General features: G+C 43.3%; 1 protein-coding gene and 1 long non-coding RNA gene across 3 annotated transcripts in view; one reads left to right on the plus strand and one right to left on the minus strand.

Moving 5' to 3' along the window:
• Positions 1-25,761, minus strand: part of LOC111251036 (uncharacterized) — an 85,615-nt gene that overhangs the window by 17,473 nt on the left and 42,381 nt on the right. Inside the window, exon 2 of the mRNA XM_022807204.2 lies at positions 10,020-10,192. Within this exon, the coding sequence (XP_022662939.1) occupies positions 10,020-10,192 (173 nt within the window). The remainder of the gene's footprint in view (positions 1-10,019; positions 10,193-25,761) is intronic.
• On the plus strand, positions 667-23,885 carry LOC147755214 (uncharacterized). Of its 2 annotated transcripts, none has more exons than XR_015327859.1 (7): positions 667-797; positions 2,335-2,410; positions 3,875-4,091; positions 5,394-7,582; positions 9,898-10,194; positions 12,864-14,691; positions 22,767-23,885. It is a non-coding gene; the product is annotated as an uncharacterized LOC147755214 (long non-coding RNA). The 2 variants fall into 2 exon arrangements; XR_015327860.1 differs by lacking the exon at positions 22,767-23,885 and adding an exon at positions 15,481-18,360.

Genomic DNA, 25,761 nt, shown 5'->3' on the forward strand with positions numbered 1-25,761 from the left:
GCGGCGGCGGCACAAGATACCATTTGCCCGGCGACACTGTGTTATTTGTCTCGTGTGTGTGTGTGTGTGTGTGTGTGTGTGTGTGTATGCGTGCGTACACGTTGAGCCAAGGTCCTATGTGGCCTGGGCATGTGGTCCTGTGGTAGACCGGGTAGTATTCATGATCACGTAGAGAAAAAAAAAAAGACAGAGAGATGCTTCTTTGCCATTGAATGGCTTTATTAACCTGACGGAAACAACGAAGCAACGTGTCGTTGTTATCCGCTCTAGTGATAGCAGGATTTCAGCGGCGCTATCATATACGTCCAATTGGCCACTAGTCAATAACGATCTACGACGCTAAGTCGTTCTATGGATGCGTGCTTGTTATTGTTGCGGCCATCGTCGTCGTTGTGTTATTAAAAAGTCATAAAAATCTAATAACCTCTCGTCCTTGCTGATAAAGGCGGTAACTTCTTCCTAAGCTTATTTAATCCCTTGTGACGGTCATTAATGCGAAACGCTATGATAGCGCCGATAATAACAACAGCATAAATAGTTCCACTGGTCGTCTCGCTAGCGTCGGCGATAGAATTAGATGAATATTATAGAAATAATAACTAGTTAACGCAAAAGGAAAAAGGTCACCAAGAAACGACTAATTTTCGCCGCTTTCGTGCTTCTGGCTACCACCACTGGCCTGCGACTGCAAAAACGAACGCGCAACAATTATATATATGTATATGTTTATATGCAACGATTCCATATATCACCTTCTTCTGTACAGAGATCCCGGCTGAATTGAATGCGTTTGCTAGGTAAGCAAATGTCGGTTTTAAAAACAGGTTTCTTCTTACCTAGTCAGATAAGGTACGGGCCTGTTTCACAAAGCACCGTGTAACAAGGACATAAATCTTGTTTAAAAAAAAATTAACTGCTATACCAAAGCGACAATGTCTGCCTATTCAATTCGAAGTAAAGCCTCAAGTCATTTCAAAAGTGCAATGTTGTATACTTCTATTTGTTTTTACTATTTTTGATGTTACGACTGTCTGTTGTAGCCTAATTATGTTACAAAGATAAGCGTTTCGCTCGTTCAGACAGCAACAGCTGCTGCTGCTGCTGCTGCTGCTGCTGCTGAGACACCGTCGCGACCGGCTCCTCGAGCTGGTTAATCGGCCTTTATCTGGCCGTTTCCCTTTTTTTCTTTTAGAATTTATATGATTTCATTTAATTTTCGTTTGTTTCGGCTGTTACGACCGTCTGTTCGTCTTCTTCTGTTTCCCATTATACGATTGTGGCATATTTTCGCTAATTAACAACATTGCTCGCTCTCTCTCTGCCAGACTGCACGCAACCATGTCTGATATGTATGTATACATAGCGACTCGTTGCGTATAGTTAAGTCAGTTAGTCAGCATCTTATTTGCTTTTTGCAGGAACATCGGCAACAGAAACAGCCTCTGAAACGATGTTTTGAATTAGCAACAATCGCTACGGCAACATTCGTGCGGTGATCTTTATTGTTACTATTACTTTTATTGTTACTGTGCTCTTGGTGCTGATGACGAGGACGCGGATGATGATCGTGGAAACTTTTGCTGTTAGCATTGTAGTAATGCATCTCTTTGCACATATTTTGGCCGTTTTTGTTTTGTGATATGATAAAGAAGAAGGAAAAAATATAGAGGAGGTAGAAAAGTGGTTTGATCTGTTATGCGTTCACCCTCGCTTAGGCCACATAGATGGCGGGCATATGCAGGAGGAGCTCTCAACGGTTTCTCATGCTAGTTGAAACGGCTACGCCAGCAGCAATAGCAAAAATAATATGAACTAGATGACAGCAATAAGATAAAAGCCATTTTGTATGTCATGTGTCGAGCTAAAAAAAATGGCCAGATCTAGCTTCACGTCTCGCACACTCCACATTTGGCCAGGTATCACCTTTTGGCTTACATCTCCACCATAAATATTCTATTATCTACTCTCGCGGAGCACTGATTAGGCAGGCAAAAAGTAATCGTAATAAGCAGAAAAGAGGGCTAGCGATTTCGCTCATTTCTTATAATTAGCAGCAATAGTGGTACGTCTTTTTACCGGATGAAGAAAAAACATCTAAAATACCTTTAACGGTTGGCCGAATGATGATGGTCGTAGTGCCGGACCAACTCAGCTTTACTTGTACTAATTATATATAGACAACTCTTAATCGAGCGTTTTTGTTGAATCTAAACGGTTGTCCGCGTTTCGGCTAAATCTACCCGTCACAAACAACAACAACTACACCTGAAGCTCTCACCGTAGCGCTAATTACGCGGAGTCATTAAAATTAAGTCAATCTATCCTTTGTCTTAGAAGATGAAGATAAGCGGAAGATGGCGGCGCGGAGCTGGGTCGACCTCGGCGAATCCGTCGCTCGCAAAGGAAGAAGGTAGCGTCGGCTTTCTGTCTCCAGTGATAAAATGATTTCATAGCATAGCTTCATTTGTTAGTGCCCTTGTATTTACTGCCAACGCCACTCTCAGGGGCGTCTCGCACCAATGCGCTATACGTATGTGAGCGATATGGGCACTCGTGTCTATCCTTCAATATTCAAACATATTGCTTATAAATCTACTCTTTTTTTTTGAGCCATCCGTTCCACCTGTGGCCAATCTGAACGTAGCACTCGGCTCCAACTACACTTTTTGCAATGGCTGCACAGTCTCTACTATACGCGTAGTCGTAGTCGTCGTCGTCGTCGTCCGCGGCACTTGCTATTTCGCCGTCGCTGATGCTAAATCTGGTTCGTTCGGTTGCGTAGCCGGTATTGCGCACCGAATCCTAATTTCAAGCTAAACGTCTAACACTCCAGCGCCTTGTGGTCCACGGATGAACATGTGGACATACAATACTTGCGTCAATTTGGCCTCTAAACCTTCAGCGATGTACTCAAATGCTTTCGCGCTTTTTTCATCCCCCCTTCTTTCCTGCCGCCACTGATCGATTTACGCGCGAGTGCGTGAACAGACAATCTAGCTTGCCAATAAACAATTTCCGCTAACGACTATATAATATGTCAAAATTGTACACCGCATTTAATACAGGCAGAATTTGTTCGACGCTAGTTTGGGTTGAAAATGACGATTGCTTGAACAGCGATTTCCTCTCCTCTCCTCTCCTCTTGTCCCGTCCCGTCGCGTCGCGTCCCGGTTTCCTCGATTCTGTTCTTGTTCTTCGTGTAATTCTTTCCTCTGTTCATCCTAAGTTGAGCAGTTTCAGAATCGGAGGCTTCAAGTTGTCTCTGAAGTTTTTTTTCGACTTGTATTAGTGTTGAAGTTACTATTTCAGTTGAACTTCATCGTAATTATTTTGTGACGAGCGCTCGCATTTGATGTTCCCGTATCGACTATTTGAAACTAAATAGCGTTTAACAGTAATAACAGTTTTCGACTACGGCCCGAGTCACCCTCTATTGTGCCACAGCAGTAACACCCAAGAAGCCAAAACACCGTTCTAATGTGAAAGAGAAGCACACAGAATTGCAGCTACCTATACATAGGTCCACAGGCACACATATTCGTACATGCTCAAAGATAGACAAACAGTCAGGCAGGCGACTGGCTCGTACACATTGCGGACGACGCACGGCCGCCTCGGCCTAAAATCACCTTTATCGGAAAAAAGAAGATAACGACTAGCGGCTTCAATAACTGAGTATCGCCTCACGAGCGTCAGCCTAAATGGCTGATGTGTTTAAAAAGGAATGGGCAGGCAGGAGAAGCCCAGAGAATAGTATCTTTAGGAGCTCTTCATTGAAAGACATTTGTCGATAATCTGTTTACATGTTAGCAGAGAGAGCATTGGCTGAGGGAAAAAATAATGAATAAATAATATGTTTTATTTAAATTGACAGGTGCCAAAAGTACGCGGTAAATCCACCACGACCGTCTTCATATTATGAAACATTTGGATGAAAATATTTGCTTCTATAAGTACTGATGTTGTATCAACTGAAGGCTCCTCACGTGAACGTCCGACTAGAAAAGACCAACGGCGCTATCAGCGTTCTTCAGTGAAGCGATTCGTGTCGCCCGCACCCGGACGCCGCTACCATCCAAAGAGGACGGAAGGTACAACTGAAAAAGCTCAAAGAACCTAGTTTCCTATGTGGTCCCAAATTTTCCTAGATACAAAGTAGGTTTACTAGTGCCGCCGCTTCTTAAAAGCCGACACAGAAAAGCAGTTGTCAGTGGGCATAATATATGGCTGTTTAAATACGTTTTAGGGTTGATTTTTGGGCGCTTTTGAAACTGACCAGAGAGGCGCCGGAGCCTGGAGACACCGAACCCAGTTAATCGTCGATTACACCCAAAGCTAGATTTTTCTGTGTGATTATTTTACGTAGTTACGTTGCTTGTACCCTTCTCCCCTCCCCGTTTCCAGATGGACAGACAAATCGCATAAGCAACATTTGCATATTTACATCAAATTTGGCAAGTCTGACACACAATCGAAATACTGTATAATGATATACTTCTGACAGACCGATTAAGCAACGCAAGTGGTGCTCTGGCAACAAATTGGACAGTACTTTCTTCCAAAAATTAGGCCAAAGAATCAGTGACAAAAAGCAGCTGGTAAGTGATATGAAAATTCCCCCCACAGATGGAATTTAAGATTTCGGTCAGCCAGCCTTGGGAGACAAGCTAGCTTGGTGGCAACAGCTGTGGAATGGGGCGTGCTTCCCGTTTGTTGCTTGTCAACTGCCCCTGCTAGGTGTGCCAAATGCCCATGAAGCGACTGCGCGCATTTAGTGCGGATGACAACAGATAGCAGACAAAAGCTTGGACTATGACATTGTATATCAAAAAAGAAATCAAACGCATTTACTCAGTTTATAAGATCCATCTTTTGATCGAGTCGCGACAATTATTCTTGCAGAAAGCGGGAAGTTTCTGCAGACAACAGTATACTAATTTGGTCGAGCACTGATACAATCAGCTTATTCGAAAGGATAACTTTTTAATTAAACTTCGTTTCCTTCCCATGATAGTCGCTAGAGTTTTTACTGCGACACACAATCGTTTAGACAAAATAACATGTAATCGGATGCGGTTTTATATCTGCGTCCGTAGAAGAAAAATCGGGGCCCGGGTAAGTATCAAGGCACTAAAGTGGGGGTCGATCGCGACCGAGCAAGCCTAACACATTCTGCTCATTACTTATTGCACGAAACGATCGCAGACCAAAGAAGATAATAGTAAGGAGCATTGAATTAACCGACACCATCATCATTGACATTAAACGAATACTAATGTTTTTGATCATGACCAATTATCGTTGAAGCAGACGATTTCATTTAAAGTCTAAACGAAGCCTTTTTGTCGTCTGCGTACCGTATCGCTGTCGTCGTTGTGGTCGGTCGCACAAAGCATCAACGAAACCACCTGGCTCCTCTCAAATGATAGCAGACGTCGCGCCGATGACCGCAGGGACAGCGACGCCGCATACAACAAATCCGCAACCGTTGCCATCGCCAGAATACTACCGAAGCGACGGTATCGCTGCAGAGATACAGGCCGGCACACGATCGCGTTACATACACACACTCTGATGGACGGACGGTCCGATAGACAGAGACAAACGGAAAATCGACGACACCTGCACCTTTCACCCGTCGCCTCCGGTCGTATCGATATCTTCACAATGATTATAATAATAACAACGATGATTAGTAACGTCGCTGCTGCTGCTGTTACTGTGAGCTGTCTGTTTAGGCTCATGTTCGCTGGTCCTGACATTTGCACACATTGGCCTTGGCCATTAGCCGCTAGACGGCTAATTGGTCCGGTCAGAACAGACTCGATAAGCATTGGCGTTTACGTTCACCTGCCCCGGATCTTCAAAAGTTCGCGGGCGAACGGACAAATTCTTTCTTCCCTCGAATATGCTTTCTTCTTTGACAGCGACCAATAATAACGGTTTTCTAATTATTATTGTATGACTTGAATTGGTGTTATATATATCGTACAACCATATAGATGGACCCGTATGTATGATACACACGTTTACTTTATCCGTCTATCGGCTTCGATAGGGCGCCATAGCCTGGGTAAGCAGCGCGTATCTTTCTGGGTCATATGTATGCGCCCATAGTCGGTTCAGGTTTAGTGTTTCCAAATGGTTAGCATGGCATTTTGTGACCGTGCCGTTTCATGGCTCATTCGAAAAAAAACCCAGCAAATCCCAAAACCCAGATAGCTAACAACCGATCAAGGAAACCTGACATATTGTACTTGACATTAGGGCTGACGCCCCGCAGTGCGAGCCTGCTGTTTCGCCGGCGAACAAAATGGGCCTATTACGTCATGGGCCCTCTTCCTGGGTGACCGCTGTACCAACAGGTCACGGTTCAAATCTAGGGTGATTCAATAGACAACAGGTAAAAAGCAAAGGGTTAGGCGCATAGTAGTAAGAAAACAAGGCGCGGCCCTGACTTTCTGATTGATCTTGTGCGGCTGCAGTTAACGTAGTGTTATTTAGTTGTTGCATTTTTTTCGACGCGGTTGTTTTACGGGTCGCTAATTTATACTTGAGTGAAGTTCCGTCGACCCCTTTATTATAAGTACTTGTAATATATGTCGATATAAAGTAAAGCTAGCATTTCTTCTTCTGTTCGTTCCATCTATTTTTGTTACGACGATTTCATTACTATCTGCGGCAAAATATAGATGAAATTGATGACATGATTGCGGGTCGTGCACGTCGCGAAGAATTGCAAGGAAAGCAATATCTAGCTGGGTTTAGCTACTTGCTGGGTTTATGTTAGAATCTATGAATTTTATTGTATATTAACCGCTATGACCGATCATTGTGTCGTCATCGAACGTCAGCCGCAACGGTCCCGCTCAAAATCGTTATCGGCGTCGTCAGCGGCAACAGCAGCAGCGTCTCGTTTTTTTATCTGATAACACATCCATCTTTGTTTCTGTTAAGCGAATCCGTCCTAGGTTTAGTCTCTGTGTTGAGGCAAGTGAGGCAATAGCTTGCAAAACATCACTGCAATACGCTCTACGCGTCGGGACGCAACAAATCAACTAACGTTTGTAAAATAGGCAGTTAGACGTTCGATTCGAGGCGTTTGAGAAGTTCGAGTGTGTACTAAATAGGTACAACCGTCGGACCAATCTTTGCACCATTGGTGAAAATAATGATCTTGACTACACTAGTCGTGGTGATCACGACAATCGTAGAGATTGTACGCGTGATCGTGTTCCTACTTGTGTGCGAATAGGAGGCGAACGTACGGAAAAACGTAGTAATAGCACATTTTAGAGCGAGTGCTGTTAGTGTCCGTTAGTAGTATCGGTTTGTTCTTGCTGGAACCAACATAGAGCCCTATTCGAAGCTCTGGTGCAAATGCCTGATCTGTTTCCGTTCGTCCTTATGATGTGAGTGAGATTCTCCCTTCTGAGGAAGCCTGCATCGAACACCGCCGAATACACCATCCATTCATTCGAAAGCAGAAACGTTTGGCGGATTAATTGTCGCTATGACGTTTTTCCCATGTGCGTAGATGTTAGAAGTGACAAGAGAAAACGCAACAGGAGAACGAGAAAACGTACGCCCCTTTTGCTATTTTCTACGCTGCGTAATGCAATTACCATATCGATGCCCATGAGTGATCGAACGCGGTTGTTTCTACTAAAATGTGTCGGCGTCTATACGTGTCTAGACAACTGTGTATATGCACGCGACGTATGCGTGTCTTATACAGGAGGAGAAAGGCAAATCGGTGCCCTAATTGATGGCCACTATAGCTTTGGCGTACAAATATCTATTTCTGTTTTTATTTAGCGATAACTAAAGAAAAGAAGGGAAAAAATCAACAAGGGCACCGTGTGTAGCGACAGCAGAAGTGCATTATTCTTTATCGTAATAAAGTTAGGTGGCTTTTAATTAAACTGTATTGCCCCATTCAGTAATAATAAATACGTCCGACATAGTACGATAAATATACGAATGTGAAACTTGGTCAGTGGGTGCTGACAAGGCAAACCCGCACTAAATTAGTATGATGAGAAATAACCATAACAATAGCATCCGCTACTAGAACTAGCAACAACTGTGATCGGAATAATATGAGGCTATACTGAACCGCCGCACATAATCTGTACGCTTTGCCAGACCTGTTTTGCTCGTCTTCCTTCTTGTCCTGGGATACGACGTAAAAGAGGCGTCGTAAACAGGCTCAAATGAGTGAAAATAGCAAATCCATAAGTGAAGCTTGGTCTTCAATTTTAGCGTATAAAAAAACACTGCATGAAAATATCTAGATCTGGAACAAACCTGGAACGAAGCACACAAATGACAATGATGATAGCTACTCTACATTCGGCTGGTTTGAAATAGAAAACAAACGGATAGATCACCGTAGTGAATTTGCGTAGCAATAGTAGATTATGCAGTCACGCACAGAATAAAGGAGTGAATGAATGAATGGGTTCGTTAGACCACGACAACTCAGTCAAGCTGGAGCAGTCCATGACTGTTTTCGCCTTTCTTTTTCCCGCTAAAATAGAACACGTTACCTGGGGTCATTTTTTTTTATGGAAAAAGAGTATAGTTGGATGCTCGCGGATCGCCAGCTTCTAAAACATCGAATCTTCTTTGCCGTCCTAAAACCTTTCTCTAGGTCCATTTTGCGCAATCCACTTCAGCACTCTCTGCACATCAAAGGGCAGTGTTCGAAGATTTATTAACCGTTAGAAGGGTAAAACCTATGGCCTCTGTCGTTGTCTTTATTGTCGGTATAAATAAAAAGATAGCGGAAATTAAAGTTTCCCAACATTGGTTTACTAAGGAGAATGGATAGACGACAATGATATAACAGACGACTGTTTTTCAGCCCGGCTTATCGAAGGGGCGTGACAAAAGTCTTGCCGAGACAATCATCGCATATTCGCTCTTTTAAAGCAATAAATTGATCGTACGCAAACGATGTTTTTTTTCCAGATACCCCCCAAAGGTATTGTTGAAACCCGATTTTGGATATGATTCCAATCGATTTTTCGATTGGAATTGAGAATGGAGTAATAATTAAGCCGGCGGAAGCACTGAGAACGATTGTAATCGCAGTACACGAACTACTATTTTGGAATTTATCGTTAGAACTTTTCCTAAATGGCTACGGTACACACCTTATTCATACAAACTAATTAGATGAAATATCCCAATATAACGGCACAGTGTTGCATCATAGATGCGACAGGAAATTTGCGCGCATCGTCTCTATCCGGTCTTCAATACTGAATAGAAGAACACATCGAGAAGAGACATCGACCAAGTTCTGTACGGAGAGCCACTATTTATTATAACATAATTAAATCGATATAATTATAGGTTAATCATGCGTTAGGAAACAAAGGTGGGTGCGATGTCTGCATAAATCGGCGGTTCGCGGCGGCCAGAGTCATCGACGATGACCATTTACGGCCACTGATGCTGCCGCATCGTGTGGGAACAGTATACGTACGTTGAGCTCAATGTGTCAATAGTCGGGAAAGCACTCAATGTTGGTGTTGTGAGAACAATTACCGTCAGCAGAATTGTCTATTTACGTTACATATAATTTAAGTGCTGTTTTCAAGATCCTGAACAAGTAGTAGGACATGAATAATCGCGCGTACATAACAAGCACAATGTGCTTATCAATAGGTCAATCGATAATTCGCTGATTGGATGTCGGCCAATATAAATAACGACGTTACGTTCGACGTGGGTTAACCGAACGGTTTTGGTACTTAGATAGGGTAGACGATACAAAGAAAAGCAAAACTATCTATCGGGAATCTAATTAGCTTCGAACTATACGAGGACACGTTATATAAGTATCTGGCAAAGCACATCTATTTACTACGTTCTTTTCTCTGTTAGTGTAATTGTTCGGTGTGTGTGCTTTCGGGACGACAGCGATATCGGTCGGGATTTTCGGACGAGTGCTGTTCAGGGATGTCAGAGGCTTTACTTTGCGGTTCTACCTAGCGGAAATGACTGACCTGTGTCTCAGTTAAGCTCAGCGATTGAGCCAGTTGCTTCCTCTCAGCACCGACGACGTAATGGTTCTTTTCGAAGGCGTGCTCCAATTTGAGTAGCTGGGACGGCGAGAAAGCAGTTCGAATTCGTTTCGGCTTCCGAAACGGGTGCAGTAGGAAGGAGGCAGCTTCGGGACCTGTAAGTTGAATGGTAGTCAATTATAATAATAAAATTGTGCCTGTTCCTGTGTGATATATTGTTGGTTAGTGGGCAAACGTATGTGTACGCATAGCCTGCGCGCTGGGCTGTTATGCCGCCGCTGCCCTTTTTTTGTTGTAGAAATTTTTGCAGTAAATAGATAGAGGACGATACGGAACATGTAGAAGTAGTTAAGAACGGCAAAATTGTATAGTTCGAATAGCAGCGGTAATCGAATCCTGGCTCGAAGATGGGCTATGTATTGTCGAATTTATGCGCAAAGTATCCCAGGAATCATTATTATTGTGAAGTTAAATGAAGATATATATATATATATATATATATGTGTACAATAGAACTAAATTTTTTTAGTTTCGTTGTTGCTGCCATTTGGCACTAAGCTCATAAATAACGTTTGCTTTGGAGTCTGCAAACTGACGATAGACGGGGAAAAACAACCCGCGAACTGTCACGAGGGAAGACTTTTTCTATGTCTGTTTATCTTCGCATGTTGTTTGTATCCATCTAACTTGTCCAGTCAATCTTTAACTTTAATTGAGGATAAGTTGATCAATTTTGTTTTTTCTTAAGTTCTAAATCTAATGTACGTTTTAGTCTGTGATTTTGCTTTACGCAAGCTAGCCTCCTCCTCAATGAGGTAACGACTGATGAAACAATCATTGCATCGCATTAATGAGTCAAATAAAGTGTTCCACTGTTCGATAAAAAGCGATTTGAGAGTTCGTACGAAATTACGTACCGCCATTGTGTTTTAGGAATTAAGCCGTTTAGTCTGCGGAGGCGGCGGCGGCGGCGGCGGCGGCCGCGGCCGCCTCATCACCACGTTGCATAGCTCACTGCGGCTGTATTTCCTAGGCGTTTCTATGATAACGCTACAACAGTAGACGACTAATCTCGCGACGCACGAACACTGCTTTGCTAGTTGCTACTGCTACGATATTTTGTCTCGTCACAGAATCCTACTGCTGTATGCTGTATAGATTGTCGATGGATACGATTCAGGTCTCGATAGTAATACTAATCATTATTATGACTATTAAAATTATCGCCAGTCGAGAGCGAAGTGGCGGCCGGCATGCCTCGCTAGGGAAACACACATCGATAATATAAGAAAACCAGAGCGTACGTCAAGAAACCCTTAATCTCTTTGTTGACGAAGGACAAAAGACTTGGACGTAACGGTATTTATAAACGATAGTCCGCAGTAAAACGACCGCACCTGTAGCAAGGCAAAGCAGCCGGCCTACAGAGAGACCGTAGCATGGACCTTCGAAAGCGGCCAGAATCGCCGTCGCTTCGTCGAATGCACGTCGTATTTACAGTCACGTTCAGGCCGCACGAGTATCAGCGGCATGATGAGCCGGCAACAGGCGAGAGTATCCAAACAGAAATCGAATCTATCTACGAGAGCTAGCAGAAATAGTTATATCTACAGTTACTATCAGAGACCCAGAGGCAAGTAGAAGGGAACGAACAACCGATCGCACGAACGGATCGTTACAAACGACCAATACGTGCATCAGTACAATGAAATATTATGATTATTTAATTATAGTTGACAGACAGCTAGTGGGTTGGTGAAGGAAGCACTGGGCGAGATAAACAGGAGAGACAGGAAAGTGGAACAACGAATCATCAGGTTCAAAAAACGACGGGACAAATGGTATTAGGTTGTCTAGCGATACGTAACGGAACTATGAATAAAAGTGATAAGTTTCTATCACAGTGACTGATATATTTACAAGCAAATGTGTAATGTCACGTATTATGATGACAAAAACGGTAGTAGTCGTCTCAACGGCGTTAATGATAGATGACTTGTGCGGCATTGACTTCATTGAACGTGTTACTTTTAGCAGCATCACCTCTGCATTGGCCGAGATCAATGGTAGATACTTGAAATAGACAGCTCATTGCTACGATAACAAGGATTCAACATGAAAAAAGAGTCTAACATTTTTGCTTATTTTTACTTTCTCAGCTTCTTTCGCCTACTAACTGACACTTAGCATCGGCGAACGTCGTACACAGGCGCAGTACTAACAACTGTCGTACTGGCAACGATGAGCAACATGAATACCTTTCGATTACCTTCGCCATCTCCTTCAGCTCTCCACCCTCAGCCAAGAAATGTCGAACTAAAGAACATTTAACCACGATGTGATTTATCGCTTTTCAGTCGTCTGCCGGGAGTCGACCGAAGGGCTCTGCAGAAACAATACACTTGCAGCAAAACTCAATATACAAACGTACACATATATAGTCCGTGATGGCGGCAGCGGTAGAAAACATCATCCATAGACACTGATAAGAAAAAATGTCGAGACGTGTCCATCCACAAACGGTCGACGCGATAGCCTATAGGGCCCACAATAGGCAGACAACAGCGTACAACCCAGGCATCATAGTTATTAGCAGCAACGGCAGTAGCCCCAGCATATCTATGACAGCAATAGAACTAACAGCCGCATGGGCCTAACCTAAGGTCGTCGTGCTACTACTGATTATGGTAGTCGTCGCACCTCCACAAATTCCCATCGAAAACCTAGCGTCGTCTGTACGATGGCTATTCCAGTGCTACCAATATACTCTATATTTACCTCCTTTTGTTGCTTCTGCTGTTCTTGTTGTTGATACTCTTCCTCTAGCATGTAGCAGTGAGAAGAGAACTGATGAAAAAGGCCTCAGGACTCTTCATACGCAGTGAGACCGTAGGCAGGCCAGTACGCTAAAGCTGTCAGCTGGTATTTGGCCACCCGAAAATCGCGTCTCTTTTTGAAAAGGTGAGGCGTATAAAATGTTAAAACTAATGAAAAGCAGAGCCTACGCTTCTGATTGATAGCGGCGAAAAACACCAACAATGAGCACCGTCGGTGCCGGCCATGACGTTGCCGTCGCTCTGTTTATTGTCACTGTTGTCTAAACACAAACAACACCCCATTACAATAACAGTACCAACGGGAGCAATGATAATCATATTGATGACGATGCCGGTGACGATAATAATAGTGGTAGACAGAAATTTTGATGAAAAAAGCAAAGCGAGAAAAACGTAGATTTCAGGCATCGTTGCTGTCGACAACCAAATCTCTCAATGATTCGCTCGTACGTGTCTGCTACTAGACATAAATTTGATAATATTTGAAGATCTCTTGTGAGACAATATTTGAAAAGACAACCGTCCAGTTAATTCTTAGCTAACAAATAGGGTAAGTTGATCTGGCTTTGAACTTTTGACCGATAAATAGCTCGTGACTGGTTGTGTTGAGATCGAGAACTATCTTGTGCTCTACCTTTGTATTTACTTTCAAATAGTTCGATTGCGCTTCAGAGGCGTCCAGGGGGCTCTTAACGTTGTTGATTGCTAGTATTTAGCTTTTGCACTATATCAGCTTTTTAGAGGCCAGGCATCAGCAATAGAAGCTTTCAAACATCCCTGATAACAACGAAGCAATAACGTAGCAGCGGAGCCAGGAACGAATATACAGTAACTAAGTTAGCAGCAGTTAAGTATTCGGACTATCAGCGAATGTTATCTATGACATAAAAAACAACCTTGCACATTCCTGGCAGGTAAGTAAGGAAATCCTAGGCAATGGGCATATCTAAGTGGTGATGATTGAGGTGGCGATCAAAGGTTATTATCATTCGATTCCACATGTAACTTCCCCCCATACGATCTTTTTCACATTTGTCCTTCCTATGCGCCTTACTCCCGCCCTTTTTCTCGCTTTGTTTCGCCGGCGGGCGGGCGGGCGGGCAGGCGGGCGGTCTCGTATTCGTTCAAGCTTTAGGCATCTCCCCTTCCCGTCTCCGCCTAACAACTGCCCTACTGATAACTACGAAGACTGATAACAAGAGCATCAACAACGGCAACATCAAGTGTACAGAATAGCCGAAAAGTAGAGCAACTGCCGCCTTCTAGCTAGTGGCAATGAGGATACTGCCTTCATCGTAATAGATGTACTGTCTTTCGTAGGACTGTTGTTATTATCATCACCAAGGACTTAACGTCGGCACCTTGAAAGCCCTGCTTTAGGTAGACAATGCCTATTTGAGGGCGTATCTCAGCGATGCTTTATAACGAATCCTCCCCAGCTCGATGTGATCTCTTGATTCCCCGTTCGTTGACACTTCTTATTTGGTAATGCGTAAGTAGATGCGAACGAATTATCCACTAGTGTCCGTCCTACACCAGAACAGAACGAAACGCACCCCAAAATCGAATGGACGTTAGTTTCGCCGACACGTTAACTTCAGTCGGAACAAACCCGATATCTCGGCAATCAAAGGTTCTTAGAATAACGATAACAACAATCGTATCGTAATAGCAGTTTGTCGCTAACGAGTGACAAGTATACAATGATGGCAAAAGATAGGGCGCAAGCATAGGTGTTAAAGTGGCTGAGCTAACTCAACACGGGACCCTCCCTTCGTTATTACCGAACGTAGCACGCTCGGATTACTACGAAATATGTAAGGCGACAAGATTCTATTATCCTATTGAAACACTCTGAAGTGATCGTGTGTCTGTGAAAAAGAGAGGACCATTCGTCCAAATCCGTATATATCCGTATTCACTATATAGAAGTGTCACAATGTGCCGCGTTTACTTGGAACTTATGTAAGCAATATATTTCTGTCTATTGCATATATATTGGATTACGTATATGTCGCAGAGCAATTAATAAAGGATATACCAGCTGCTATGTGACTTTGTATCAATCCATCTTCCTATGGAACGAAGCGCTTATCAGTTATAGCAGGTAATGTCTTTCAGTATACCCGTACGCAAGTACTCTTCCAAACGTCACAGCGAAGACCATTGAAGATTAGCTAAGTGATCATTTTTAAGACCTACCCGTAACTATTTCGTTTCCCAAATACATATTATGCGTATAATTGGCACCCAAAGGGATCATATAATGGCAGTTCGCCTTACTAGTCACGTAATTACCGTTTCAGTAATAGTTATTGCACGACCGTCATCCAAACATTCTAGAAATGGTTTCTGGGCCAGCAAGTGAGTCAGCCAGAGGGGTGAAAGCGCACAATCTCAGCCATTACTGCTCGTACTACAATTCTTAGACGATGTGTAATTCTTCTTTGCTCATGACACACAAAGGATTACATCTTTATTTCGGCTATTTTACAAGTAGAATTATCATCATTACTATTAAACTACAGTGGTCCTTTGCCGTTCTCTTACACTGGTCTTATGACTTGTTTTTGTTTCTATCATTGCACAATTTGTGTAAATAATAGAAATTAGTCGGGTGCAGCCCAGTTCATCGGCTACATATGCCACCACTCTCAGCTTTATCACTACACACGCAAAAGTAGCGGCAGCAACAGATGGGTGACTCTTCCTTTGTTGGAACGCTTCCCTCCGAGCGTCGCTGCAATCACTGACCGTTATCGTCGTCAGCAGCAGCAGCAGCAGCAGCAACATGAAGATCAATTGGAAGACGACGATAAATTTAATGATGATGATGAGTCGTCGGCCACTTCTGAGCCCATGGTCCTGCATTGCGTGGGCTTGCTTGCTTGATCCAGGGGCATCATGCCAACCGGAGCTAAAGCAAACGTTGTGAAGCTGCTGGCTATACTACTTACGAACAGTTGGAGATGATGATGTTCCTTCCTTCAAACAGCAGAAGTAGTTATACTAAAATTACTAGTAGAAGCGGGACACGTCATAGCAAACAATATATTGTATCGGCACTAAATGACATGGCGAAAAAATAACGATGATGACTCAGCTTGGCCGGGTGACGCCGCAGCTGCTGGCGCCGCCATAAATGCCGCGAACACAGTTTTAGCAGCAACAGCATCATTGACACAAAATAGTATGATAATCTGTGTAATAATAAAAGTAACTGCCACGTATCCGAAGCAGTACCGGACTCGAAACGTTGATTTTAATTATCATACGCAAAATGAAGACCCGTAACAGTAACACTTCTATCCATAACGCACGCACGTTGACTACTTGTTCTCGTGTATCGAGGATCTCGGCTCTTCCCATTCGGAAAACAGGCTCTCGGAATCATCTCCTCCTCGTGAAAGACGTGCCTTTACGTTCTATCTAAACCTATCTGAGGATTTTCAAGCAAACAACGGCAAGCACACGAGTAGCCGCCCTCTTTAGTAACTCACTCTAGCAACTCGACGCTGAGATTTGAGCCAGCGATCGTCGCGTGCCAGTTCGTGATGAACATGGCAACGCACGTGAAGATGATTCTCAGTGTCCCCAGATTATTACTGGCAGATAAGTAATTGTCATTATCTATTTGCGTTGCCGAATGATAAGTTCGTTCGGCATTATCAGAGACACCATTGTCAGTCAGTTCGCACCAATTACTTGAAGGCACCCAGTGACATTTGCCGAGCATGGGAGATCTATGATCGTTATCGTAGGTCGAGACTGAAAAGGATGGGTAAATATTTAGACTAAATGCAGATGGTAATAAGCGGAAAATTTGCAAATGATCAACTATAAATATTGTTTCTAAACTGGCTTATATTGATTTGTCATCAGCTTGTCTGCCGGTGCCGCCATCTTCCATTCATCTGCTGGTCACCGCAACAACTCCATTTGAATCTACTGTTGTCCTGTCGTTTTATCTAGCTATAGCTAATAGTCAGCAACTTATAATGGCTATTGTTACTGCTGCGGCTGCTGGAACCAGTCACTATCAGTACTGCCGTAAGCGCTACGAGTGAGGGAGCGCGCGCACGCCTTTCCTCCCTTCTCGGCTTTGAACTGAGGACCTCAGTAAATGAGAGAAACGTCTGTTTAAGCGCGATGGAGTGAACATCATTTAAATTGTTTAAACAACACTCATCCACTGGAACAGGTCTATAGGAGAGTTACACAGAACCACAGTCACCGCTAAATTACACCGAGCAGCAACCTAAACGATATGAGGGTCATAGAAATTTTAATGGTGAATATAAAACAGAGGATATGATCTCCTTTATTATGACTATCTGCCCTTCTGCGTACCTGATGCCTATCCAGACACGACCGCGCATATACGCATCGACCTTTCTAGCCCTCTGATCCATTACGCAATTAACTGAATCCATCACCCTCAACAACAGCAGCAGCGACTTATTGTATATATGCAGAATATCGTTAAGCGCTTTCCGTAAATGGACCCAAGTAAAATTTCCAGCCAGATTTGCAGCCGGAAAGTAGTCGATCAGTTGTATATAATTTTACAATTGAACAAGTCGAAGTCCATCCCCCTACTCTAACATCATTTTTCATCAGACCCGTAGAGGTCGATTCGTCACTCAATGTGGCCATACAGATATGCAGGGGGCCGTCACTCAATTAACAGGAACCATCTGACGTCTGGGCCATTCTTGAGAACGGTTGAGCGAGACATTGTCCATTCGTTGTCTTTTTTCTTTGTACGAAAACAGAGGTGCCAGGTAATGAACGGTTAGCTGCAAGCGACGTCACTAAAAACCAGTCCACGCGTTCACAACGGATACGGCGACGCTGGCGTTGTCGTCGCCGAGTGGCCGCTGCGGTGACCGCTATTATCATCAATAACAGCGAAGCGTCACTCGCCTATTTTTGTGAGTCCACTCGGGGTCCGCTGCACGCGCGAGTCGGTGTTTGACTCCGAAAGGGAGATTATATAATCGTAAATAGAAAAAAAAATGGTAATACAATCGACGTTCGTTAATTTGAACGCCGTTCACAAGTGAAAAGCTGAGATAACATTGTTACAAATACCACGAATGATGCATCGATGGTAATTATAGTAGAAATGATGTACTACATCGATGCTACAAACGCCCGGTTAAATGAGATTAATTGGATATTTGACGGTTTTCTGCTTTTTTTTTTTGAACGTAGAACTAAACCATTTATAAAGCTATATATATTCTGTTATATAGGTCATAGACTTGAACACGGCAGAGGCCTGCGTGTTTCAGTACGAATGTCTATCGATTTACGTATGCCTCAATTGGAACAGATACATTTTACGATAAATACGAACGTGTCCAATCCACATTTTCTCGGTGATACTGTAAAAAAGCGAGGCGTCGGTCGCTCTAGCGTTACGTCGTTATAGTATGCCTTATATTTGTATCTATCATACATTGTGCTATAATAGGTGCTAGACTAGCTTAAATTCATAAATGTTCGTGTGAGGGTGCTTTTTGCACAAAACCGTTCCTCTAATTGGGCATAATGGTGTTTACTCAAGAACAGTTCAGCTAATCGACGTTTTTGAGAGCAGCACCGCCTGCTAATTAGATTCATATGATAAGGGCCATACTTGGTAAGGGCTGGCACTGCTGTCTTCATTACGATAAGCGTTTATATCTACTCATTCTAAATAAGCGTAGGCTTCGGCTATATATATATATATATAGCGAAGCAGAAGGCTTCTACAAGAACATGCTCGAAGGGAATAACAAATCTCGTATCCATTAATACACAGTGCTCATCTAGTTAGGCAAACTCCTCAGCACAGAAAATATAAATCATTGTGCTCTAAATATTTTTGCGCACCTCTTATGTTAAGTTCACGATTGGCCTCCCGAAGCGATGTCCACAATGCAACACGCTCCCACATTTCCGATTCTATAACCGTCGTCGTACATGCACAAATGTTATCCTCGTTGCCGCCGTCTTCTCCGTACATACATATAGCAATAGTCCTGCTTGTCACAGTTGCCTGCGACGTTTTGTCTATAACAGCTTGGCTATTCAGACGAATTTGTTGGCGATGTTAAAATACTTTGCAACTATTAGACGCGGCCGATTCTGGATTGCGGAAGAACTCCTCTGTGCGTGTTTCAGTAGCAAATATTTATTGTAGAATTGCGGCTTTTTCCCGTCAGTTGCGGATTGAAACGCTACTTGATGTGCTGGAGAGAAGCTATGACGAACAGCTTTTTTCCACCGCTTCACCAGGGTATGTCAGGATCGTCATCGTCACCAGGTTGAACAATTGTTTTGTTCTTTAGCGTCGAACTGTGTTTGCACAATTCTGTATTGGCGGCGTAATAGTTTTGTGCCGCTTTAGACGTCTACGCTACCTGCAGAAGTCGCTACACAAATTAAGATAGAGCAAACATGATGGTTTTTCGAAGCGTGCGAATGAATACGCCGCAACGAAACAACACTCGCTCCTACTACTTCTGCCATTACTGCTGCTGCTATGGGGCTATAGCACCAGTCACCACTGCTACAGTTACGGCTCCCGCTCGTTTGGCTAATGATTTAAACATTACTCGCTCGCTGCATCTGGTCGTTCGTTCGTTCCTTGACTCATTTGTTTTCCCGTAGAGAGTCGAGATATTGCGGCGCGCGGACGACAGCCGGGCGTTTGGCGCTGCAATCGTCGTCGTCGTCGTCGTCGCGCTTACTCCTGATTTAGCGACGACAATCAAGTGGTCCGTCGCTAGCATCACCGGCGATTACTACCAGCTCACTTCAGCACCAGTATCACTGTTATTTAATGCGGACAGACAAAATCGAGACGACAGTCAGATGAGTGAGGGGGGAGAGAGAGCAACGTAGAAAGGCCGAGGAATCGACGGTAATGGTAGTCGCGTGGTGATCGCGCCTTGATCTACATGCGCGAACAGAAGAGACCAGCGCGATGCATACTTGAGTCTAACTTGCAGTCAATCCGTCCGTTCAGTGCCAGGGTCTGCCGTGTATTCGACAGGAAATCGATCAGTTTGCCAGCCGACAGCATGATAGTTGCCCAGTAACGGCCTATACGTACATGGACTACACACGAGTGCTAGCCTGCTCTCTATTGGCGTGCTAATAGCCTCTAATAATAACAGTACATAATTACGACAGTGCCACAATGCTAGTAGTAACAGGAGTGAACTCTTTTGAGGACTTCATGGAGCCACTGCGTCAGCTGGCAGCGTAGTGACTTGATTCTCGCAAACTCTTCAGCAGCGGGCTTCCCTTGGCCGCTCCGTCATTGGTCACCATGATAGGTTATCCGGTCTACTTTCTTTCGGCAACGAGGGCAGCTTGTTCCGGAAAAATGGGCTTCTAAAAAATGAATAAAAAGCACGTGTTACTGGACCCTGGAAGCGCGTAACTGAGCTGAGCGGATCAGAGCGGGCCGCCCCCCCGCCGCCGCCGCTGTCACCGGCGCCATCAACGTGACTAATAAGCGAAGCGGTAGACACTGATGGTGACTAGTGCACCCTTTGGCTCTAATTAAAGGCCAACATTTGCTTCTCTCGACGCTTGCCCTTATACCGAAGTCGGTACGAATCCCTTGAATTCTACTAATTAGCTTGTTTCGTCCACCGATCTTCTCGTGCTAAACACGGAAGCTCAAATGAAAGCAATGAATTTTCTCGTGAACGTAAGTATGAGAGGCTGTTATTGGCACTAATGGCGTTTCGCTGATGAACTTTCCTTCAAAGAAAGGCAATAGCATTGTTGATTCAATACCTGGAATTTCTTTGTATCGTTGTAAGCAATACTTGACTAATGGATTTGGCACCTATTGCAATTGCGAAATCGCCCAGGTGCCTGTTATCATTAAACCTGGATTAAGAAGAACTCAATAATCCTTTTATTTAAATACTATACAAAATTGTTGTACGGGAAAGCCATAGTAGGACCCTGAAACAACAGGGCCAGAAAGACGGTCGAACCTGTGTTAGTTCTGGAAACTGGATGTCATTGTGTCCTACTTATGTGACCGTAATAACGGGTAACCACTCAATAAGACCTTGTAGAAAAAAAGCAAACGTACCGGACCTGACAATAGGATTACCTGGCTTGATTCGTGCTGAAGGATAACTAAAACCTCCGGTGATATTTATTTGACGACGGTGATACCCCGTTCTCGATTAATAAAGGTGATTACATAGACGTTTTAAGCAGCTGTATTAGAACAGCAGCAGCAGCGGCAGCACTAATGTATGTCTGTAGATAATTCATGTTTCTATGTAGAAGCGATTTTATCTGAAAACGACGTCGATTGAGGCGGCGGAAACAACATTGGCACGTTTGTTTGTCGCTCGTCGCCGTGGTCTTCACTGTAGTGCCATGGCTTCACAGAACGGATTCTGGAAACGAGAAAGTCCGCTCCCACAATGGTAACAGCAGCAATATCGAACAGAACGAAAGAGACAGACAAGAACGAAAGATGATTTCCTCGAATTATCGTCAACACCGTTGCACTAGTTAGACGATGAAAGGGCTAGATTGTCCCTATTGGGTCAACATCTGTTCACCACTTCTTATTATGACATAGAACACATGTATTTAAAAAGGAGAATACCGTGCAGCGTCTTTATTGGTCTTCGAACTCAAGCTCATCTATCAAATTGACATTGGATTCCGCGGGTTCCGTAGACGCAGCGTGCCCTAGAATTAATGTGAATCGTAATTTGATTAACAGAAACGTAGATGTAACAGCTAAACAGGCGTCTAATGAACTGAAACAGAGAACAAACCGGCGGTAGAAAAAACATTTCGTAGCTACGCTATATTAGGTAAAGTAAACAAGTGGACAACAAGCTCGCAAGTCAAGCGGTCATACCTGGACGATCTCACAGTGTCCTTCATATTAGCGGCGTAACCAGACAAAATATATGCATTCGCCATTTTCGTCATCGTCGCTGTTTCTGTCTTGCTGTTGTTGCTGCACTGAAATCGTTGTCTGTTTATGTTGTGCGTGGCGGTGTCAATGGATAGCACATCTTAACCGAGAACAACAGGAGCAGTTGCCGCTCTTCGAAGGCCGCTGCCATTTGTGTCCTACGTACGGCTACACAACTGTACGTATCTAGTTGTCCGCTACACACCTTCAAGACGCCTTCGACGTGATCATCATCACAACCAGCGTAACCGTCCGTCATCGACTTCGTCGGCTGGGCTATATGACAGCAAAAAGCACAGTATGACGCTGATATAGCGCAAAACCAAATACTAACAACTGCGGCAATGATGATGTCGAAAATGTAATTGAGCGCACAATTATTTCGACTACCTCGAGATTAAGGCTTGCATTGCTTTGGTTCGAAGGGGAGCAGAACGAGTGCATATGTTAGATACAGATATATATTTGGCGTAGGGAGATGAGTTAATGACACTAGAAGGAGCCGTTTGGCCTTCTAATTGTAGTGGCAGATGCTTAAACAAAACAATAGAACGACAAGTAATAGCCATCGTATTAAGGATGATGCACAAGCTGCCGGGACATCGAGGCAGGGGTGCTGTTGCTGCTGCTGCTGCTGCTGGCGAAGAGCATTTGAATTTCGTCACTCAGCTCCTCCTCCGTTCAATAATTTTCAGCCGAAATAATCATGCACTACTTCTTGCTCATTCTTATCTTACGTAACATATTACATGTGTCCGGTGTTTGTAGGTCTGCTTTACTCTACGACATCGTCTTCTTCTTTGTGTTCAGCAAGTGCCTGTGATGTAATAAGTTTATATCAATGACGCTGGTCATCTGTACACCCTCACCTATTAATGACGATAACAAAAGTACAGCAATTTCAACGAAAAAATTTGGTCCTGATGCTTCCAGATGTTACTGCTGCCTTCCTTCGCAGACCATCTTGAGACTGCCGCAGAACAAAAGGAACTGCCGTGGCCCCTTCTTTGTACACATATACATAAAGAACGTCGTTGTTACGTTGTGCCTTTTTTTTATTACTTCTAAGCGATTCGGCACTGTCAGATAATTCTCACTATGTACTCCAGAAAAAAACGAAAAGATTTCATCTATCTCTCTTCACTGCTGCTGCCGCCTCGATCACCGCCCTTGTCATCATCATCGTCACTAGCAGTATCGCCGCAAAGATAGATATTCGACAGCGACGATGCGGCGGCCATAAACGCTTCGATCCGTTTCGAGGGACGGACAGACAGAGTTCAGTGCAGGAGTCACCAAATCAAGCCGAAGCGTATTGGAAGAAGGACCTAGGAGATAAATCCTTCTACTATCACAACGTAATAGCAGCCTTGACGTCCATTAAAAGCTATTAAATATCATAACAATTATTATTATATTATGCCTGTGTGATACAAAAAAAGGGCAGAAGTATTAACATCTGCAAGAGTGCTATCAAGAGAAAAAAAACAGCGAAAATTGACTTCAACATCGTGAACCTAAGAAATCGGCTTTTCTTATTTTAGACTTATCTTAAAGAAAACAGTTCACATTTAATCCCACGTTACTGAGCATGGTGTTAACTACTTATACACCAATAGGCTAAGGTTAGGCAAGTGCAAAATTCTAATAAAAGAATATATATGATAGATAGAGCAAGCTGGCTCTGTCTGTTTCGTTGATCGTGACGGAGAAGATGCATATGTATATTTTTGTATACACGATGGCACTAAAGTGAAAAAAAAATACATAATAAGTTGACTTTTATAATAAATGACTACGATTAAAAACCTTACCGGTTGCTCGCAGCCCTTAGACTAGAAGTAACGTCATATAAGACGAGTCTAGCTACATACACAATGTTATATGAGTCGCGAGAAGGACAGAGCCTACTGGGCCGCTTCGTCCACTTTCCCTTTCTTTCTTAGCCTCCGGTCAAAATAATTGTAAATAATTCAATGAAAACAAATATAGGGCCAGAAACAGCACAGACCAATTGATCTTCAATATATAAAACGTACAATTTTCATTGCATATTTTTCGTTCGTTTCCTTTTTGTCGTCGTAGCTGCTGCTGGTGTAGTAGTTATTGTGGGCATGGCTGTTCTCGCGGCGTGATAGCGTTCGACTGATTTTACGATAATTAATAAAACGTGAGGAGCACGATAACGATCCCGACGACGACAAAAACAGAACGACTTGGGGTTCGGTGGCCGAAAATCTGTAGCCAGCATCACTGCACCGATGCTGTACTAATCTTCGGGGGGCGGGGGGGGGGGAAGCACATACAAAAAATACATGGTATCTAGGTAGGTGTTAATTCCAACGGTCATACTTTTTTCGTTAATGTTATTGTGGAGGGAAAGAAAAGACGACCAAGAACATGCTGGACACGAATAAGGCTTTACTAAGACAGGCGATGACGAGTAGACATGCAACTAATGAGCGGCGATTCTCAAAATGGCTAACAGAAAGCGGTGAAGCGGCCAATTAAAGCTAATTCATGACGATTATAACATCACCAACGAGCTCAGCAGCAGAACATGATCATACGGTACAAAGTTTTGGCAGCGGTAGTGAAGAAACTAGCTGTCATCAAACATCTTGAACGTGATGATGGTTGATGGCGTAACAACGGCACCAATACAAGTTATCGTTTGCTTACATGTAATAATAATGACAATGATGATGATAGATGTAATCGCGCAGGAAGACGGAAGACTAACAGATAGACGTGTCGGTAGTTTGTTCGTGAGTTCGAAGTAAATTCTGCCTGTCACCTCGTTAATAACTTTAAGAGGCGAGGAAAGAAAAATCATAAAGGTGCTAACTAATGTAATGTCCAGATGCGCTGTAGAGCTTCAAGGAGAGTAGAATCTCCACGGTGATTGTATTGCCGCTTTCAGCGCCAACGAAAAATTCGGACTGTGTCTCCTTTATTCCCTTGCCATGTCTCAACGCAATGCGATATCGTCACGACGAAGCGATCACGAAACGCGAGTCACAGATTTTCTTAAGGAGTCGTCTTTGAAGAGAACCATGAAGAGCTCTAAGCGTTTATCGTCCGATAAAATAAACAAATATATATTAAATAAAATGATTATTTTATCCATTCAAATCAGATAGCGATACCGATACTTGTAGGTCATTTGGTGGTCAAACGATGAAATTTAAGCGCGTACTAACGTGGGCAGTAATCCCAGCAGTACACAATCAAAATGTAACGACGATTAATGTCCGACTATGCTAGTCCTCTACTACATGTCGCCGTAATAGCGCCGTGGGTAACGTTTTTCCTACTCGACTAAGGGACTCGTAGGTCGTTAACCTAACATTTAAGTACCAATCGAAAAACTTTTACCTAGGTAAGCGTTCCACTACTTGATCATCTTCGTATATTTCTTATTTAGCCTACTTCCTTTTTTTGCAGTAGTTCTTATGCGTATTATGCACACAGGAAGAAATCTATACATATATCTATATATATATATATAGCGCTTAGAGTTGATGGCCTATATTATTGCTTGCTTGTATAAATCTGAGGGTGCTTTTTAGTGGGGAAAGCAGGAAATTTCCAATAAAGCTTAGATTTGAAAATGTTTTTCGAGACTTTCTGCGCATTTTTACACCTTTTGTACTCCTTAGCGCTTTTTGACCTGCTGTCAGGTCAAAACTTAGTTCAGCTGGGTTTTTGCATGTAGCGTACGTGAATGACACCTCAGCGAGTATACAAATACTGCTCGACGCATGGAAGCTATTAAGGCGTAGAAGAAATATATTGAATAAACATGTTCGTCAGAAATAACCTTTCAATTAGATGCTAAACATTCCGCTGAAGCATCTGTTTTTGTCTAAGAACAGGCCTAGAGCCGCTTGCAGATACCCCAATTTTTATATGTCGTGTTCTACAC

Source organism: Varroa destructor, unplaced genomic scaffold (assembly GCF_002443255.2).
Source record: "Varroa destructor unplaced genomic scaffold, Vdes_3.0 BEIS01000005.1, whole genome shotgun sequence".
Classification (NCBI taxonomy): domain Eukaryota; kingdom Metazoa; phylum Arthropoda; class Arachnida; order Mesostigmata; family Varroidae; genus Varroa; species Varroa destructor.